This window comes from Pseudophryne corroboree, chromosome 5, assembly GCF_028390025.1.
Source record: "Pseudophryne corroboree isolate aPseCor3 chromosome 5, aPseCor3.hap2, whole genome shotgun sequence".
Classification (NCBI taxonomy): domain Eukaryota; kingdom Metazoa; phylum Chordata; class Amphibia; order Anura; family Myobatrachidae; genus Pseudophryne; species Pseudophryne corroboree.
In genome coordinates, this window is record NC_086448.1 from 620005308 (window position 1) to 620027382 (window position 22075).

The 22075-nt window shown below is 41.0% G+C and overlaps 1 protein-coding gene and 1 long non-coding RNA gene across 9 annotated transcripts in view; one reads left to right on the forward strand and one right to left on the reverse strand.

The window, feature by feature from the left end:
• The window catches only part of MYOM1 (myomesin 1), a 194274-nt gene that overhangs the window by 83540 nt on the left and 88659 nt on the right, over positions 1-22075 (forward strand). For all 3 annotated transcript variants that reach the window (XM_063923544.1, XM_063923547.1, XM_063923545.1), the window contains 6 exons: positions 5289-5453; positions 6943-7104; positions 12933-13074; positions 15687-15886; positions 18803-18859; positions 20207-20331. In XM_063923544.1, coding sequence (XP_063779614.1) covers positions 5289-5453; positions 6943-7104; positions 12933-13074; positions 15687-15886; positions 18803-18859; positions 20207-20331 — 851 coding nt within the window. The remainder of the gene's footprint in view (positions 1-5288; positions 5454-6942; positions 7105-12932; positions 13075-15686; positions 15887-18802; positions 18860-20206; positions 20332-22075) is intronic.
• LOC134928143 (uncharacterized) overlaps positions 1-22075 on the reverse strand; it is a 114690-nt gene that overhangs the window by 69093 nt on the left and 23522 nt on the right. The gene's annotated exons all lie outside the window — the stretch shown is intronic.

A 22075-nucleotide genomic window follows, 5' to 3' on the forward strand; every position in this document is an offset into this window, starting at 1 on the left:
GAACATGATCAACTGAGTCAATGATAAAAAAAAGTATTATATTTTTTAGGGTAAGAGTTCTATATAAAAAGTTGACACATCTATCTAACACAAATAGACATAAAATATATGATTGCACATTGAATATAATTAGTCATCTTGCAGCATACTTTAGGATCTGATTGATCCTATGCAATACCACATAGCTGTCATCTCACTGGAGAATGTAGCATCTGATTGATCCCGTACAGTGCCACATAACTCTCATCTCACATGATAATTTAGGATCTAACTGATCCTGTACAGTACCACATAACTGTCATCTCACAGGAGAATGTAGGCTCTGATTGATCCTGTACAGTACCACTTAACTGTCATCTCACAGGAGAATGTAGACTCTGATTGGTCCTGTACAGTACCACTTAATTGTCATCTCACAGGAGAATTAAGGATCTGTTTGGTCTGTACAGTACCACTTAACTGTCATCTCACATGAGAATTTAGGATCTAATTGATCCTGTACAGTACCACATAACCGTCATCTCACAGGAGAGTGTAGGCTCTGATTGGTCCTGTACAGTACCACTTAACTGTCATCTCACAGGAGAATTTAGGATCTGATTGGTCCTGTACAGTACCACATAACTGTCATCTCACAGGAGAATGTAGGCTCTGATTGGTCCTACAGAGTACCACTTAACTGTCATCTCACAGTAGAATTTAGGATCTGATTGGTCCTGTACAGTACCACTTAACTGTCATCTCACAGGAGAATTTAGGATCTGATTGGTCCTGTACAGTACCACTTAACTGTCATCTCACAGGAGAATGTAGGCTCTGATTGGTCCTGTACAGTACCACATAACTGTCATCTCACAGGAGAATGTAGGTTCTGATTGGTCTAAAGTACCACTTAACTGTCATCTCACTGGAGAATTTAGGCTCTGATTGGTCCTGTACAGTACCACTTAACTGTCATCTCACAGGAGAATGTAGGCTCTGATTGGTCTGTACAGTGCCACATAACTGTTATCTCACAGGAGAATTTAGGCTCTGATTGGTCCTGTACAGTACTACTTAACTGTCATCTCACAGGAGAATTTAGGATCTGATTGGTCCTGTACAGTACCACATAACTGTCATCTCACAGGAGAATGTAGGCTCTGGTTGGTCCTGTACAGTACAAATTAACTGTCATCTCACAAGAGAATTTAGGCTCTGATTGGTCCTGTACAGTACCACATAATGGTCATCTCACAGGAGAATGTAGGCTCTGATCGGTCCTGTACAGTACCAATTAACTGTCATCTCACAGTAGAATTTAGGATCTGATTCTTTTGTGAGATGACAGTTAAGTGGTACTGCACAGGACCAATCAGATCCTAAATTCTCCTGTGAGATGACAGTTAAGTGGTACTGTACAGGACGTACAGTACCACTTAACTGTCATCTCACAGGAGAATTTAGGATCTGATTGGTCCTGTGCAGTACCACTTAACTGTCATCTCACAAAAGAATAAAGGATCTGATTGGTCCTGTACAGTACCACTTAACTGTCATCTCACAGGAGAATGTAGGCTCTGATTGGTCCTGTAAAGTACCACTTAACTGTCATCTCACAAGAGAATTTAGGCTCTGATTGGTCCTGTACAGTACCAGATAACTGTCATCTCACAGGAGAATGTAGGCTCTGATTGGTCCTGTACAGTACCAATTAACTGTCATCTCACAGTAGAATTTAGGATTTGATTGGTCCTGTACAGTACCACTTAACTGTCATCTCACAGGAGAATAAAGGATCTGATTGATCCTGTACAGTACCACTTAACTGTCATCTCACAGGAGAATTAAGGATCTGATTGGTCCTGTACAGTACCACTTAACTGTCATCTCACAGGAGAATTAAGGATCTGATTGGTCCTGTACAGTACCACTTAACTGTCATCTCACAGGAGAATTAAGGATCTGATTGGTCCTGTACAGTACCACTTAACTGTCATCTCACAGGAGAATGTAGGCTCTGATTGGTCCTGTACAGTACCACATAACTGTCATCTCTCAGGAAAATGTAGGATCTGATTGGTCCTGTACAGTACCACATAACTGTCATCTCACAGGAGAATTTAGGCACTTATTTATACTGTACAGTACCACATAATTGTCTTCTGTGTTCTAAAAACTTGTGGACAATAGTCAGTCCTTACAAATTAAGAGAACCCTTAGTAATAACTAATAAGGATGTGGACAATGGTCCTTACAAATTCCGAGAACTCTCAGTAATAATTATGATAGTCTGAAACAGGATTATAGCCTTAACAGTGTATTGGAAGATTAACTTCAAGTAATTTTTACGAAAAAATAAAAATATGTTATCCCCAAGTATTTTGAAGAAAGTTAACTGTATCACCAAGACCACAAGCATTACTGGAAAATAGCTTTGCTAATAAAAGTATGACAATAACAGCAAATGTGTGAAATTAGACATTTTACATGAAATTAAATGTGATACTACACATACTATTTAATTTCTGTAATGTTATTGCGAATTGCAGTATGTAGGTAGGACCTCTAAAAAATAGTTTTAGAGAGTATAGAACCAACATTTTAAATAAATACATATAACAGCGTCTCGTGACATGTACTAATACATCACATATTGGCCCTCATTCCGAGTTGATCGCTCGCTAGCTGCTTTTAGCAGCATTGCAAACGCTAGGCCGCTGCCCTCTGGGAGTGTATCTTAGCTTAGCAGAATTGCGAACGAAAGATTATCAGAACTGCTCGAAAATCTTTTCTTGCAGTTTCTGAGTAGCTCCAGGCCTACTCCTAGATTGCGATCACCTCAGTCCGTTTAGTTCCTGCTTTGACGTCACAAACACGCCCTGCGTTCGGCCAGCCACTCCCCCGTTTCCCCAGCCACTCCTGCGTTTTAGCTTGATACGCTTGCGTTTTTTAGCATACTCCCAGAAAACGGTCAGTTTCCGCCCAGAAACACCCACTTCCTGTCAATCACACACCAATCAGCAGAGCGACTGAAAAGCGTAGCTCGACCCTGTGTAAAATTGCTTAGTTGTGTGTGAAATTACTTGGCGCGTGCACCCTGCGGCCAATACGCATGCGCAGAACAGCCGTTTTTTAGCCTGATCGCTATGCTGCGAAAAACGGCAGCAAGCGATCAACTCGGAATGACCCCCATTGCTCTATGGACTGGGGGTAATTCAGACCTGATCTTAGCAGCAAATTTGTTAGCAGTTTGGCAAAAACATGTGCACTGCAGGGGGGGCCAGCTATAACATGTGCAGAGAGAGTTAGATTTGGGTGTGGTGTGTTCAAACTGAAATCTAAATTGCAATGTAAAAATAAAGCAGCCAGTATTTACTCTGCACAGAAACAAAATAACCCACCCAAATCTAACTCTCTCTGCAAATGTTATATCTGCCACTCCTGCAGTGCACATGGGGGGGTCTTTCCGAGTTGATCGCACTAATCAACAGTTGATATACTTTTTGCTGCTCGTGCGATCAACCTGACGCCGCCTATGGGGGGGTGTATTTTAGCATAGCAGGGCTGCGAACGCTTGTGCAGCCCTGCTATGCTAAAAACGTTTCACATAAAACAAGACCAGCCCTAGACCTGCTTACCATTTGCGACGGATCCAGCGATGCAGGTCCCGGATTTGACGTCAGACATCCGCCCTCAAAATGCCTGGACACGCCTGCGTTTGCTGGACCACTCCCAAAAAACAGTCAGTTGACACCCCGACATGCCTTCCTCCTGTCAATCTTCTTGCGGTCGCCGCTGCGACCGCTTTCCTCGTTCCCGGCGTCGTTGCCCAGCAACAGTCGCCGGGCAACGACTTGCGTACACAATGTTCCGACCCGATCGCACCGCTGCGTAGAAGTGCAGCGTGTGATCGGGTCGGAATGAGTCATTGACCCCCGTGGTTTTGCCCAACTGCTAACAAATTTGCCGCTATGATCAAGTCTGAATTACCCCCTATATGCTGAGGAGGAGTTTCATGTACAGTTCCCATATACAGGGTATAAGGAGAAACGTGTCATTTTGCACAGTAAAGGAGTAGAGTATTTATTTGTATCCATAATCAGTTTGGATTTAAAGCTGACTTGTATCCAGCAGGTGGTTCCATTAAAGCTTGTGCTTAGTTACACTGGATACCACTGCTTATTTTTTGGAGCTAAAGTGGACTCCGATCTGGCAGATTGTTTCTTCATTACATTCTGTTCATACCCTCCCCTACATTGCTACTATTCTTTGCTGAATTATCCCAGATAAAAGGTCCCATTGAGGATATAGGAGATGGTGTGCTATGTTAAATAAATCTAACTCCAATATTTATTAATTCAAGTGAACATCATATATTTTCTCTCACTACAAGACTTCCCCTATAAAGCAGTACTTTAAGGTTTCTACAGGTTATGCTGAAGTCCACATATATACTGTCTGCTATTTTGTACAGTTTATTATTTTATACTTTTTATATATCTGTATTTTGATTGCGAATCATTTATCACCCAATGTGATTATGTGATTTCTTCCATTGTAACTTCCCCATAGGCTATTGTTCAGTGCAGATCTATAGTGTTTTTATTGTGTGTCCTTAGTTATGTTGTTTGCACATTCGCTCTTAGTAGATTAGAATAATAAGCACAAAATTTGGTTAGTTATTAGTTAGGTAATGTTAAATGATAACACTCACAAGTGTGAAGGCGAACAATGGATATTAGTCAACAACACTCACAAGTGTGAAGGCGAACAATGGATATTAGTCAACAACACTCACAACACAAGTGTGAAGGTGAACAATGGATAATAGTCAACAACACTCACAAGTGTGAAGGCGAACAATGGATATTAGTCAATAACACTCACAAGGGTGAAAACTTATCAGGGATATTAGTCACAAAGATCAGTCCTTAAACATAAACTAACCCTATATTTTGATTGCCTTTTGGATGCTTTCTATATTAATTCTTGTCCAGGAGCCATCCAACAGCCAGGAACCATATTGTTACACAGGAGAAACATAGAAATTAACAGCAGATAAGAACTTAGTCTGTCTCTTTCTATGTGTGACTAAATAGGTTACTGATCTTGTCAGATTCCATTGTATTAATACAGTGGTATTGTATATACATCCCACAAAGTAGCACATTTTTAGGTAGCAGTTACTTACATACATCAACCTAAGTTGAATTATGAGATACAATCTATTTTCTGCTATAAAGAGTAGTTATATCTCTGATGTTGCATGTTTTTGCTATCACTATTTCATTACATTCTCCTTGCAGTTACCGTCAGCCCATATGGCTTTGGTACTAGGTTTGACATCCATTTTTTTGACTCATTCGGAGTATCATTTGGCAAAGAAGGCGACACACTGAGTCTGGGTTCCAAAGTCATTGTTCACCCAGCCATTAAACGCTTCCAGCCAGAAATCCAATGGTACCGAAATGGTAAGTGGCTCTTTCTCATTGAATTGCATGTGGTGCATACTTATGTAATTTCAACCAACACTCTCACATGGGACAGCAATAAATTCTCAAAACTGGTTCATTTATCACAGAATGAAGATATCACAATAGTGTGATACTGTGTACAAATATTAATTTAATTAAGTGATTATATACTGTGTATTAATTGATTTTCTGGTGCACACATAAGCAGTTTTTTTTTCTGAGAACAAAATCAGTAAATCCAATTTTATCACATGTAATGCACTATGGTTGTCATCCTTTCTTATCTTATTTTTATTTTTTATTTTTTTAATACAAGTATGCATTTGAAAGTAGCTATTTACTGCTTTGGTGTGTACTGGAATGTTCCTACTTTTACAATGTGCTGCTGCTAAGGACAATAAGACATGCTTGCAGATAAACTCTTGATAAAAAGTATTCATCTGTCAACAAAACATTCTGTTTTCTTGTTATATTACCTATAAACCAGTCAGAGTACAGTTAGAAAGGCTATTGTAGACCTGATTGGCCATAAATCATTGTATTTATGGGACTTAAACTTACTGTTAACCTCATAAACATTAGATCTCATTGGTATGAACAGAACTTTGTCAACCAATGATAATGTAATACGATACACCGTAACAGGGTGCAGATGGAAAAGGTTGCTGATGAGGTAGCAAACATACCACCCTCTCAGCTTTGTGTCCTGGGTGGAGGCATCAGTCCCACACTTCTTGTAACAGCCCTGGCATCAGATAGTGTATGTGGTGATGGTCCAACTGTACTAGTGGGGAATTAAGCGATCCTTGTCTTTACTATGATGAACGAACAGCCAGATATTTCAGATCTGAATATGCAGGGGTAGGTACAGTATGTGTGTGGCCGGATCTTACAGAGATGTGACTGTCTGGCAGTCATGCTGACCAACGAGAGAGAGAGAGAGAGAGAGAGAGAGCAGGCTATTATCATAGCATTTGTCAATTTTATTTTGCCTAAATCATATGGCCTGTCATACAGAAGCTGTTCTGTTTGTCTTTGATTTGTATTTCTCATTGTACTGTATTGTCTGATCTGCTACTTTCCAGCAGTATTCTAGTTTCTACATTGCCACTTATCCATCATAATGTTTCATTCTGGTGCATCAGGGGGACATTTACTAAGCAGTGATAAGAGCGTAGATGTGAGCCAGTGGAGAAGTGTCCATGGCGACCAATCAGCACTGAAGTAATATCTATAATTTGCATACTATAAAATTATACAGAGCTGCTGATTGGTTGATGGGGCAACTTCTCCACTGGCTCATTTCTCCACTCTTATCACTGCTTAGTAAATGTCCCCCTTAGTCATACATGTTGTGCTTTTATATCATGTGTGTAATTTTTTTCTGGTAAGTATAGCTCAGCATTTCCTGTTATATAATGTGATATAATTCTATTAGTATATAACTCTGTGGCTGTGTTTGATGCTCTTTGCTTATGATGTTTAGGAGTCCTGGTAGCCCCATCCAAATGGATGAGCATGCACTGGAGTGGGGAACATGCCTCTCTGACTTTGAGACACCTCAACAAGGAGGATGAAGGACTGTACACCCTGCGGGTGGTCATGGGAGAGTACTATGAGCAGTACAGTGCTTATGTGTTTGTTAGAGGTAAGGAAAGATAGTATGTCTATTGTAAATACAGAATTTATTCACTGATATGTAATTTCCAGATACTATATAAGTATATCTTCAACCTATCTCCTTTACAAAATGTTGCTTTAGAAAATAGTATAGTAAATGGATAAATAGATAGATAGATAGATAGATAGATAGATAGATAGATAGATAGATAGATAGATAAATAGATAGATAGATAGGTATGATGTTTATGCTGCACTTGTTTCTCTAATACATTGTTGCACAAATCTGACAAGTGCCGATGTCTTCCTTCCCATTTGGGTCACATGATACTAACTGCTATGTATATATTATATATCTATATTTTTGTAACTTAACATGGTATGTATAGTTTAATAGTATTTTGTCTTAGAAATGTAAAACGTATTGATAACTTTGTTTCCATTACCATATATTTGCACATATAGTATATCTGAACTTGTCTTTTTATGGAAATTATATTAGATTATTTCACGTTATATTTTGAACCTTGGAGGTTCATGTAGAGTTGGATACAAATGCAGTTTATGCTTTCCACCAATATACTGTAGATTATGTCATTACTTATACTTCGCATAGGCATCGTAAATGTTTATGTATCCAATCCCATGTTTACTGGCAGTGTCGAACCGGGGCATGAAGGGCCCACCGGGGGGGATGCTGATGTAGGGGCCCATACTTAAAGGTGTGGCCAGCCACCACAGAGGTTTGGCTAACCATTACAGAGTACATGTTCTGTTCCCCTTGGTAAATATATAATAATCCATATTCTAGTGAAGTATAATGTAACATATGTATAATGCATAATTCAAGTGCATTAGGATAGAGTCTGGACCCTGATCCCTAGAGGAGGAGGAGAGCCCCCGGGCAGTGGAGACCACCGGTGGTTTCCCCTGTTCCCTTGTGGGCCAGTCCGAACCTGTTTACGGAGATCTAGGGTTTTATTTAAAACGGCACTCACAGTCAGTGTAAAGCTTGGTGGTTGAAAGGGATATATATACGTGAAGCCAAAGCGCAGGAAATTGTCTTCCATGTTGACCACAAGGAAAGAGCATTTGCACCTATCAGGAGGCGGATCACTTGCTAGTGCTCGACCCTTAGTGCAAAACATAATCCGAGGATGATTGTTTATCAAATCTCACATCAGCAGCTTAATCATGGTTGGTCGACGTTTCGGTCCCAAACCGGACCTTTTTCCAGACCAGTGTGTACAATCGTCAGAATCACAAACCAAATGACCCTCAGTGTGGAACTACAAGTACCCCCCCAGGGCCCGCCCGTTGGTCCATCTACCAATTACAATCCAAGATGCTCTATCAGCCAGATTATATACTTAGTAAACACATACAGCTCACCTCACCTCACATTGATGCAAATTAGCCTTTCTATATGCAACACATAAAATTAGTATATTTGCGCTCACCTCATTCCCTGTTTGGAATAGATCAACAGGTGGAACGCACGCCGCCGGTGACCCGCATAGGACTTCCGCCATCTCTAATTACCATATTACCACTTCCAACTACGTCGTTCAACACTGGATAACCAGTGGAACGCACGCCGCAGATGGCCCGCAACCATGATTAAGCTGCTGATGTGAGATTTGATAAACAATTTTTTGCATATTCATTACAAGTCTGGTGAGTGCCTTCTATATTAAATTGAATATATAACGGGACCTTGTGGACACAAGCTTTCTCCCTGGAATTTTGGCACCCCAGCAGATGATATTGGATATACAGTGAGTGCCACTTCATTTGTTCCGATATATATATATATATATATATATATTTCTTATATTTTTGATACATTGTAACTAGAGCTGTGGAGTTCGGTTCTCCAGAAATCCAAACCCACCCAAATTTTGTGGATCCGAACTGAAGCACAACCTGAACTGGATCTCCCGAGAAGATCCCATCCAAACTGAGTCCCAGTACAGATCTTCCTGCAGTTCGGAATTCGGATTTTAAATCAGAATTTCATGTTTTGGATTGCAAAAATTAAATGATTTTAGCTTTTTAAATTAATTTTTAAGAAATCCAAAACCTAAGATTCTAATTTTTAATCCAAATTCTTTTTAGGCTATCACAGTGCAAGTAGTGTGGGGACACATCTAAGCTCTATGACAGCTGTTACAGGGAGCAGCTGATAATCTGGCAGTCAGCCAGTAAGGACATGCATGGAATTCTTGGTCCTAAGTAAAGGGTGCAAAAACACACAGTGGCTAAGTTCAGCAATACATAAAAAGGCAACCTCAAGCAGAGTGACGCAAATAGACACACCTACAAATAGTCTTCATGATAAAACTTTATTTAAATAACAACTACATATTCTGTACTGTTGTGCATAAAATTATAGAAATAAAAAATATATTTAAAGAAGAACTCCAACCAAAACTTTCAAATAAAATATGAGTTTTAGACAGGCAACAATGGTGTCAGTTCTATTCTCCCGTGAGATCATTTTGAATGAAAGCTATTTATGGGGCATAAAGGAACTTTATCTTAGTCTGCATTTCATTGTGTTTCTTAACCTACTTTACATCCCCTCTCTAGTATTTAATGACTTATACCCCTTTCACACCGCCAATGCCGGATCCCACCCGGGAATTGGAAACGGGTCCTTCCCGGGTGGGATCCGGCATTGGACACTACAGCTGGCTTCCCTGACCCGGCAATATGCCGGGCAGGTTGCCATAGCAGCGGGGGCGAAGCCGTCAGTGGGGGTGGATGTGGAGGCGGTGCTGGGAGGTGAGATCATCTCCGCGCTGCCTCTCCCTGCTGTAGTAAATGGGTCCCGTGTCGCATCGAACCGGGAGCCCGTTTATGCTGTCATTGACCTGGTATTCAACCCGGGTATAACACTGCGTTTTTCCCCGGGTTGAATTGCCGGGTCAGGCGACCCGGGATTTCGGCTATGCCCCTTTCACACCGCACGCTGACCCGTGTCGACCCGGCAATATGCAGGGTCGATACCGGGTTATTTGTGCGGTGTGAAAGGAGTATCAGTGCACACATCCACATGTAGCTGTACTAGTGCCTGCAAAGCATATCTTCCTTAATATATAACTGAGAGTCAGTATTGTACACTCTCCCAGAATGTCTGGGAGACACCTTGATTTTAGAGAGTACTCCCCCAGAAAGCAGGGAGCTCTTCCGGATGTCGCCACACTAACCATGGTGTGAACCCATGATTTGCAGCATTATGCACCTTCCACCTCCCCTCTGGGATTTCCAGGGAGGAATGTCTCAAAAGTTGACAAGTATTCCAGAAGTACATGAAGGTTATATGGAAACTAAGGCTACCCCATCTAATAACACACCCAATATAAACACACACAGCACACACACTGGCACAGAATAACTGTATTCCCAAACACTCTCATATTCAGCAGTACATTTATATGCCGGAGATACTGTAGGACAAACTTTCAGTGCAAATCAGTAAAGCCAGTTAGTTTCTACAAATGCAGTTGTATCCTACAATTAACCCAAACAGTACATAGATATAATCCCTGCATAATAATCCACAATCCAATTTCCTAGTGAGAGTGTCACACAAGCACATTCTGTCACAGGCTGGATGGCATTACTTCTGCTTCACAATATATATGCATCTGCTTTCTGGAACATATGCAGCTGGTGCCTAAAAGTCTGACTGCTAATCAGCAACAATGTAGCCTACTGTTTTTAATTCAATGGTTAGCAAATGGCATGTCTTTCAAACTGAGGTCACTGGCATATAGCTAGTAAGTCTGTTTTACCTATCTCTTTCCAAAATGATCATATCTTCATACAGTATGTCTATAATGGAGCCAAGTAGGTCGAAACGGTATATGGTCTTTTACAGTCACACTCTGGCAGAAACCTGATACTACTGTCAGTCCTAACCTAACTCACTTGCTGTGCTTGCTGATTTAGTGGCAGTGTTCTTCTTTCACATTCATATTTGTACCACATTCATTTTTTGTGACATACCTAATCCATTTGGCATCTATAGAGCAAGATGTGTAGGAAAAATGTGTTTCTGAAAAGAATACTAATTTTAGTTTAGAGTAATATCAGTGGCGGAACTTATTAGTGGTAGACCCAGGTGCAAAAAATATAATTTGGGTCCCCCTCCTCCACCCCAACCCAAGTTCATAATATGCTATATGGCAGAGGGTGACAGGGAGGGGAAGAGGATGACAGTGTAAGGAAAGGGAAGGCAGAGGGTGACAACGGAAGGTAGGGAGAAGCAGAGGGTGACAGGGAGAGACAGTGGGTGACAGGGGTACAAGCACAATGTCCTGCACAAGACAGAGAACAGAGGGCATGTACTTTGGTGGGGGCAGGAACACAGCGGACTCTGCTCTGTCTGTGACCCCCTGTGCTTTCCTCAGTTTGGCACTCGGTCAGACAGACTCTGACAGTGCCAGTTACACCGGTTGTGAGCTGCTTTTAATTCACAGACAGCAGTGAAGCAGAAAAATGTACAGCTGTCTGTTAATTAGCGGCAGTATGTAGCTGTGATCATCAGCGCTGATAGGTGGCAGGACTCCTCTATCAGTCCAGCACACACCTACCTAAGGTAAGGAGCGGGTCCCTCAGGCAGTGGGGCTCACCCTGCTCTCTGCACTGTGCCATTCATCTGACATTGCTCCAAATGGTCTGTGGGGGTGCCAGGTGATAACTTATTGCTGTTCTGGGTAACAGTGGGTCCCTTAGACCCCAGGGGCCCCAATGCAATGCACCTGCTGCACCTATGGTAGTACTGCCTCTAACTAACATTGAATCTTTCCTTCAGCAACACAGGAGAGGAGTGTAAGAAAAAACATACACAGGAGCCACCTCTGACAGGACCATCCTGTCTCCTAGGTGACTCTACAGCTAAGCACCTGATTGGTCTTTCCTTTTCCTTTTTGAATCAAGTGTTTTTATTATATTCATGTTAGATATTTAAATTTACAATGAAAACATCTGATAACACAAAGAGGGATAACATGCAAAGAGACAATCACACATCAGTGCACACAATCATTACAGGGTACATATAAAATGAAGGATGAATAAACATATTACAGGTAAAACACAGAAAGCTCCTTATTTTACACAAGCTGTCTATTCTAACTTATGGAAATGGAAGTCACACGCTTTATGGAAAATAACAGAAGCAGATCTGTGCATGGAGTTGATGATTGCATGCATATGATTTCATGACAGGGCCTCCATTTCCACCTGTATAAAAAAATCTCTCATATCCCACCATTGTTATCCAACAGCAACTGCATTTGGGTTGCAGGATGACTGCAACAGCACTCTGCAGACGGTATACAGTATCTGCTGCTAGGCTGCCCAGTATGTCCAAAGGACACTCTGTGCACGCACCATGCATCCTGTAGAGCTGCCACAGCATCCAGGCAACGCTCTTCTTCCTGGTGTCGGTGACCTTGACTTTTCAGCGTGATGCCACATGTTGGAGGGACAGGGCCAACACATGATAGATAGATAGATAGATAGATAGATAGATAGATAGATAGATAGATAGATAGATAGATAGATAGAAACAAACAAACACAGAGCCAATTCTGAGAGTGAAACTAATGTATATTGCCTGTGACCCATCCCAAAACCTCTGAATGTTTGGCCATTACCACAGTAGGTGCCAGAAAGGTACACAAAAGCATGGCTACCTCCATATTTTGCTATATTAAGAGGAGACAAATATACTCTATGAAGAATGAATGAATGAATGAATGAATGAATGAATGAATGAATGAATGAATGAATGAATGAATGAAGTACTATATGACTTTAACATTGCTTTGTATGATATTGTAGATGCTGAACCAGAGGTAACTGGGACACCAGCGGCACCACTGGATGTGGAAAGCCTTGATGCCAACAAAGACTATGTGATAATCTCTTGGAAACAGCCAGCTGTAGATGGTGGAAGTCCAATTCTGGGATATTTTATTGACAGGTTAATAATATTCAATGACACATTTAGAACATACTGTAAGAATATTCTGTACATCAAGACAACAGACTCTTGAGAAACACTGATGTGATTGTTTAATAACCACACTGACAGTGTAATGCAATATAGAGTACAAGGAAATATACATAATTTTGTATGCATTTCATGGTTTTGTAAAAGTGTTATAATGCTTTTTTTTGTCACGTTGTTGTCATGGCAACTCACATGGATTGATTCTCCTGTAGACATGTCACTCACTATCAGAGATGTTGAGTATAGGCTGTGGGTTGGTACTCAGCTGCTCTGAAACATAATTATTTCAATTCCATATCTGTACATAAAGGAAGATCTATTTCTCTAAGATTTTCAGTCTTTGGGAAGGAATGCATTTTTTACTAAAATCATTTTATGATTATTTTAACAAAATAACTTTTTTCTGCAAGAACAATTACAGATGGAAGACCTTAAACAGTTAGATAGATGGTGTTGCTAATTAATTATATAAACATTCCTTAATGGAAAAAAACATTCAAGTATATTTATCAAAGTGAAAATAACCCCTAAATCCATAAAAAATGTAACCAGATTTAGGATTTCTCCCTATTTTCAATGCCCACAGGATGTGATGGCCATCGCCGGGTATTGGTAGCATTGGCCTTTGCTGGGGCTCTGTTGCGATAGATTCTCCATGCAATGCAAACTTAAACTTAAATACAGTAGTTAAGAAGGACAGTGGTGGTACCTGTACCCCTAAGCTATTGGTATATCAGGATAGCATACGATCATCTTGTACCCGACATAAAGGAGAGCACATAGTATCAGAGTTATTGTATGGTACTTAAGACAAAAAGCAAAGAGCACAGCAGTCATGGATATTGCTAAGGGGAGAACAAGAGAAAATAGGGCCCTGCCCGTAGGAGCTTACATACCAAGGGGTAGAGGGGGTAAGAAGAGCAGGTCAAGGGTAGAAAGGCAAGTGGAGATTTAGAAGGAGAGCTGGTAGGCTTTTATAAAAAGGTGTTTTTTGAGTGCTGGCAATAAAGGGGGATGACTAGGCAAGGGCATGCTTTCCAAACGCAGGGGGCGTAATTGGAGAAATTTAAGGCAAACATAAAGGAAGTTGGAGATATAGGAGAGAGAGAAGTGATTAAGAGCTTTATGTTTGTGGGTCAGGAGTTTGAATTGGTTTCTGAGAGGGATAGGGATCCAGTCAGGGCCGTCTTAACAGCAGTGTGGGCCCCTGGGCACAGCAATACATTGGGGCCCCTACCCATCCTCCATGGGTGGGGGTGCTATCAGCAGCAGCTTTGATGTCCCGTGGGTGGTAGGGGGTGTTCTATCTTCTGCTCAGCATGTAGTACCTGGAGCAGTAATTTCTGATAATTACTCCTTTACTGCACAGATGGGGTGTGAAGGAGAACACTAAACTGTAGAAGGGGGCATTTTGCTGAAGGAAGGGCCCCGGTACATGACTTCCAGGGTGGTATGGGGTGTTTAATACGTATGGGAGGGGGTCGATAGTGGAGTGGGCTTAATTTTCATCATTTTCTGGTGAGAGAGCAGCTTGCTTGACTGCAGATATCTCAAGTTCCTGGAAAAGGATTTCTTAGCTTTGCATGGGATAAAAAAGTAGACTGTCTCACCTGTCAGGAGGTACTGGGGACTTGGGGATCAGAGTTCAGGAGCCAGAGCAATCCACCAACAAATATATAAAACTGCATATTAGGCGTGTGGAGCTAGAGCAGGGACCAGCTGCTTGAAGGCTGATATCTCTGGTTCTGGGCATAGTAGAGGCAAGCTCCAAGACCAAAAGTGGAGAGTCCCAGCTTTTGAAATTTACCCTCAGAAAATTCTAAGTCATACGGAGCCCGAGGTATCTGGCTGGGAAGAGTAATTAACAGGCTTGGATGGGGACCACTGCTTTGAAGTCAGATATCTCTGGTTTCCTAGGGCCGATTTTAAAAAATCTGGTACCCCTGGAAAGAGGGGACCCTCAGCTATCAGCCTATGGCCCTTATACTCTTGGGGCCCTTGGGCAAGAGCTCATTGAGCCCATACGAAAAGACGGCCCTGGATCCAGTAAAGGAGATGTGTAGTAGCATTCAGGATAAACTGAAGTGGGGAGAGATGAGAGGAAGTTACAGTAGTTCAGGCAGGAGTGGTGTCAAGGTTGACAAAGGGCCTGTTTCTAGAAATGTTGCAGAAATGGAAACAGCAGGAATGGGAGATAACTTGAAGGAGTGGGATGAGCCAAGGATGACACCCAGCAGGGAGAAAGATGCTATCTACAGAAAGAGAGGGTGCAAGAGGAGAGCAGTTATGGGAAGGAGTGAGGTATGGGTTTGGTTTTCATCATATTTCATTTGAGAAAGCACTTATACATCCAGAATTGAACGACAGGAGCTAAGAAGACATGAGGGAGGACTGAGGGTAGAGCGGTCAGGAGAAGAGAGGTATTTTTAAGTCATCAGTGAAAAATTGGTACCGAATATTTGTCAAGGTAATAAGATTACAACCTACATTGATATTTGACAGATACATGTTTTATGTGATTATTTCTGTGAAGCTGATCTGCAATGTTTTGTTTGTATCATTGGATTTCTTTCTTCCATAAGGTGTGAGGTTGGCACCAGTCACTGGACTCAGTGTAATGACACACCTGTGAAGTTTGCCCGCTTTCCCGTTACTGGTTTAATAGAAGGTCGATCTTACATATTCCGTGTGAGGGCCATAAACAAAACTGGAATCAGCAGACCTTCCCGTGTCTCAGAGCCAGTCACAGCTCTGGATCCAGCGGACAGAGCCAGGATCAGAAGTAAGACATAACCACAGCCGCTTATTAAGCAAGGTTCCGTAATGTGGGAAAAGTGTACTGTAAGCATGAGCAGCTACATGTATCACTGTTGAAATAAGGGAAACCTGTGGGAGGAGCAAAGACATTGGTGGGCAACAAATAGCTGTAACCCATGTGCACTAGATAAACTTCATATGAGTCCCTCCTACTCTCTTTGAGATTCTATTGACACAGTCCTTTATTATTTCTCTTTATATGCACTTTCACGTAGTGATCAGCAAAACCCAGCCAATCATTTATTTTTATATTTAGAAAAGTGACAATTGCCACTTCCTACTTAACAGTGTAAAAGCAGTCAGACGTGGTAATTATAACTTACGCACATGATCTAACTAACTCCATACAGCACTCAGAGCTGCCAGGGAGAAATATTGGTGTGTTTACCAGGGTAAAATTATTGGGCACTTTGCATGTGCCATATGATATACCAGGTTACCGGTATCGACTATAAGACATTCCCTCATATTGAGAATTAATATTAGTGAGGACACTCAAGAAATGGGCCGTGACTAATTACAGCCTGCATCAGACATGGTAAACTTGGACTATGTTCACGATTGTAGGTACATCCCAAGTATAAGTCATAATAACTAGGAGAGGCATTAAGATTTATAAAAGATAGTCACAATAGCTCTTAACTGACTATCCATTAGAACGTGCAGCATATACAGGCTCTTTGTCCTATGAAAGATAATACAAGAGGACCATACTAATATTTGAGAATATCCGTTACCTATATTCATACAATATCGATGAACACCATCATTATATTATATATGGTAACACACATAGAGTAATAGCATTTGTATAGGGGGTCCACTTTTTATTGATGTTGCAAGAACTCTGTGGAATATATAGGAAACACTTGTAACGAGATATTACCACTAGAGACGGTACAAATCATCTACAAGTTTATTGAGAATTACTTGCAACCAATAAATAAAACAACTATGGGCCTAATTCAGACTTGATTGCAGCAGCAAATTTGTTAGCCTATGGGCAAAACCATGTGCACTGCTGCGGGAAGGGGGGGGATATATATATATATATATATATATAACATTTGCAGAAAGAGTTAGATTTGGGTGGGTTACATTGTTTCTGTGCAGGGTAAATACTGGCTGCTTTATTTTTACACTGCAATTTAGATTTCAGTTTGAACACACCCCACCCACCCAAACCCCACATGTTATATCTGTTCCCCCTGAGGTACACATGGTTTTGCTCATTAGCTAACAAATTTGATGCTGGGATCAGGTCTGAATTAGGCCCTATATACATTTACAATCACTCCTGAGTGGGGCTATTAAGCCTTTATTGGTAGCGGGGCTTGACAGCCTTTATTTAAAAAAGTTTCTCTCTACCACAGTGTATTATAGTAGCTTTGACTAATTCATTAAATTTTAATATACCTTTTATTATAATTTCATTCTTTATTATTTTGTTGTTTTGTAAATTTCATCTTATTTCACATTATGCTAATTTTTTTTATGTATACCAATAAAGATTGAACTTTTTATTGTTGTCCCAGTGCACCCACGATTGAGCTCTTCTTTTCTTTGTGTCGATTATTCTACTTGTGAGCAGTGAGTTAGCACCTTAGAGCAAATAAATAGCCATTGTATAGCTTATATTACTAAATGCTTAATTCTGAGAGGGGATAAACAATCCCGGTGCGGGATATCTTTTGGTGTCTCTATAGTTTCGAATCATTTATTTTATTGTTTGGGAATGAGAATTATGTGGTATAGTTTTTCTCATGCCATAATATGAGTAATACAGTCAGAAATAGTGTCATTATTGCGGACTTTAAGATCCTACATTTTGTTTTGAAGGTAATGTGAGATGCCTTTCTCAGACCCTGCACATCATCTGCATATCAAAGCACAACACCATTAAATTTACTGTTTAGCAGTTTTATAAACGGGTGCTTGGAATATCTCCATTGGCCAGGCTTACTGGTTATGTTATGCTGTATTACAATTTCTAGCACAGCACAAACACTTGGATAGAAACTTTTTACAAGGTGGTGGGTTTTGTATACTTTTCAGAGCAGGTTGGTTCTACACGGTCGAGTCACATGATTATGACCACCAGCTAATAGCAAGGGTAACCACCGTGTGCAGCCCGGACAGCAGCTAGACGGACTGAACTGTCGTTTAGACTCACGTCTGGTTGCCCCCAGGTCCATTTTGATGGTGACCTGCTCCACTGTAGTGTGTTGGTCGGCCCTCAGGCAGCTTTCTAGCCAACATTCACGTCTCACATCAATGGCACGTGGTGCTCCACAGTTTCCATGTCTGTTATTCACAATGGTGTCATTTGTCCAGTCATGATACACCTTCACCACAGCAGCACGCGAACAGTTCAAAACTGCGCTGTTTCAGAAATACTGCCACCCTTGGCCCAAAAGATGATAATCATCCCTTTCTGCAACTCAGATAAATCGCCCCTTTTATCAATGACAGCAACGAGTGATATGTGTGCAGACGGCCTATCGCACACCTTATATACCCACCAAGTCAGCGCACGAAACGTGACAAACTTCATAGGCTATGCGCTGCCGATGTCAAATGTAGGAGGTGGTCAAAATTATGTGACTCAGCCGTGTATATATTGTATTTTTGGAGAATGTATATATTACATTTCTTAAAAGATAAAGTTAAATCTTTCCAGTTAATATTATGCCTTTACCCTCAGAGGTTATCTATAACAAGCTCTTCAAGCTCTTATGACTGAATGATATATGTATTTATAGTACAGCCAGTCATCTACTAAGGGGGCACGATATACAGATTTCTCATTTACATGTTTGCCTTATTGCATTTATGTATTGAGCATCTAATTTTATTCAGTTAAACTGTTGTTCTATTTCAGCTCGTCCTTCTGCTCCATGGACTGGTCAAATCATTGTAACTGAAGAAGAACCTACAGGTCAGAATACAATGACAGTATTTCATTTAAACTTACTTTTCTAATGATTTTTTTGCAATATGTTGTATATGTATATTTTAATCAGTCATTTAATATATTTTGTTTAAAAATAAAATAACTTAATTTGAAATAACATCTAATCAGTTGTTCTATCTTGTCCGGGTTCTGTATGGATGACCAGCGGACAGGATGCCAGCTGTCAATATCCCGATAGCGGCATCCTTTGCGGGCTCGGTGGGTCGCTGTGCTCGCCACAGGATCCGGCTTGCAGCATTGTCTGCTGGTAGCAACCAGGGTTGAATATGGCTTCAACCCGGGTCACTGTGCGGTGTGAACGGGTTGCCGGATCGATGCAACCCGTTTCCCATTCACACTGTATGGAAGGGCGGCGCTTGGAGATCATCTGATCTCCAAGCACCACCTCCGCACACATCACTGCTGATGTCACCAACCCGGCAATATGCCGGGCTGGGGACAGCAGTGTGAAAGGAGCTCATATGAGTCACACCCGTGTGTGGCTCTCTGGTGCGACACGCTAATAGCGGTCTGAAATGGGTATGAGTCACACTGTGCATGCGTCAAAGTACATTACCATAGTTGTACGCGATGAGTCTTTATTCACAGTGTGAGTGACAGGCTGGGCGTGTTTGGGGGAGCTAATGGGGAGTGGTGGCAAAAGTGGAGGCATGTCACAGCCTACAACTGTGATACTCTATGCACAAAAACAGCACCAGCATCTCAATTCCTGGGGTTTATAGGGTTACTCACAGAGTCGATTTTGGAAGGATCTGCGATCACCACTGTGTATGGGTATGCAGTTGCAAAGACCTACGTGGCTGTCGCTGTGGGTCTCAATAGAAATCCAAGCATCTGTGTCATTTGAATATTTTCTCACATCCATTGTGTATGGGATTGCAGCTGAAAATGCATTAGTGTATGACTCTGGATCAGTTCCACAGTCCACTAATACTTAAATGAAAGTGAAACGAGCATTACATTTAAAAACAATTATAAAGGTTCAAACAAACAAGAAAAGTCAGAGCAGTAGGCAGTGTTCCACTCTGGTACCAAAGTGTCTAAGCAGATGGGTGATTTTCTCACACATTGTGATGTGATGCATCACAGTATCTGCCCATGAATAATACACTTATCTAAGAGAGCTCAGCACACTGTAATTTTATTTAGCAAAAAAACAAACAAACATAAATTTATTTCAAATATACTTTTGTGAAGATTATTTTGGTTTTGGATTATTTGACATGAGAGCTCTATATGAAATAAATGATCAATCGGTCCAGTATATTGTTTCTGGTCTTAATTGCCCACCTCGGTTTTTATCGCCTACAGAGGGGGTTATTCCTGGGCCACCATCTGATCTCACTGTGACAGAAGCCACCAAGAATTATGTGGTGCTGAGCTGGAAGCCTCCTGGCTTACGTGGCCATGAAGGTGTTATGTACTATGTGGAAAAGGTGAGATTGGAGCAGTAGATATTGAACAAAAATCAACAGTTTCTTTGTTTTACTTTAAAATAAAATTTAAAATGTTGCACATTACTTTAAAAAGTATTGGTCCCTTACTACAGTGAAGGCAGCCATTTTTTACTATCTTCTGTAGGTAGACAGAAACAGCAAGTTAAGATTCACCCCTAGGCATTACACTGGACAACAAATGGCTTCCCCTCCTCTCGTAAGCTTCCCTGTTTACCTGCTTCTCAGTTTCTTCTAGAACCCTAAACATGAGATGGGACCAGGCCTTCTGTCCAAAGTCCTCTGTTCCCAACAATTGGTACTAAGCCTCATCAACTGTAGATGGCCTTTTTGCAAGCCCCATCCCGAACCATTGCTTTATTCCACAGGATCCTAGAGTAATGAATTCAAGGGCTTCTGGAGGACGCAGTTGGTCACCCTGAGCCAGATAGCAAAAGCATACCTGGAGCGTAAGCAGAAAGGTTCCTTCAGCCTTATGTTGAATCCAAACTGCATTTTACATTTAGATCACTCTTCTTTAGCCTTTTGTCCATTTATGAGTCTTTACCGAGGTGCCGTGTTCCATGTCAGTATGCCTTCATCAGATGCTTGCACCCCTTAGGTGATGAATAAATCAATCTTTTCTAGTAATGGGGTGTCCCATATTAGTTCTGTACTGACTGATAGTTACTAGATATGTGGCTTTCCTTCTTTAATGCACTAAGGGAATGTGGTCACCTCAAAAGTTCACCCTATTAATAAATGTGGAACGATGGGCCATTTTTCTGTATGACATGGTCATTGCTTCTGAAGGACCAGACAGTCAGGGTCCATGCAGACAATGCCACATCTAATTTAATCCATCAAAGAGAAAGTCACATCCCAAAAGTCATAAGGGAAGCTTTCTTCAATATTGCAGTGGGCAGATAAAAAGCCTGTATTATATGCATGTGTATATTTTATGAGCAATTGACATATGAGGAGGAGGATTTTAACTTGGAAATAAATGTGTTGTTGTTGTGACTATATCACAAGCTCTCCATTTTTACAATTCTAGGCCATCAAGACATTTCTCTTCAATACATTTGTTTTGGGTCCTATAGTAGATCAGACAGGAGGAGGTGCATGGATTGTTTGTTGATCTCTCAGTCAGTCAACCTCCAGCTCTTAAGTCCCTTTCATTTGATGTAGCCTGGCAGAATGGTATTTAGTGGTATATTATTTAAACCAGGATTATTAAGTGGAAGGGCCTTGTTGATTTCTAAAATCAGACCTTCTGTGGATTTGGAAATCTTATTAATAAAATGTCCATTGTTTTTTTGTTGTCCTACCATACAAAGTTTGCCTCTCAAAGTTACAGATGTACTAAGCCTTGGTAGAGTGGAGAGAGATAAACTACCAAACAGACAGCTGATAACTGTCATTTTTCAAACCATTTAACATTTGTAATGAGTGATAACAAGAATAGCACTTGTTATTAAATCTGCCCCACAGTCTGTAACATGGCAGTTAGTAGCTGATTGGCTGGTACTTTACCTCTCTCCACTTTATCACTCTCCACAGGCCAGTACATCTCCCCCTATGTGACTCGTATGCCTCGTTTGCCTATTTTCCTCCAGTTCCTGGCATTAAGTTCTTTCCCAAATTGTATGTGTCTACCTCTTCTATTCATTCACCTCCTAGGTATGAAACAAAAAAAAAAACCAAACAAACAAACAAACAAACAGCTGTCTGTACATTGTCAGAT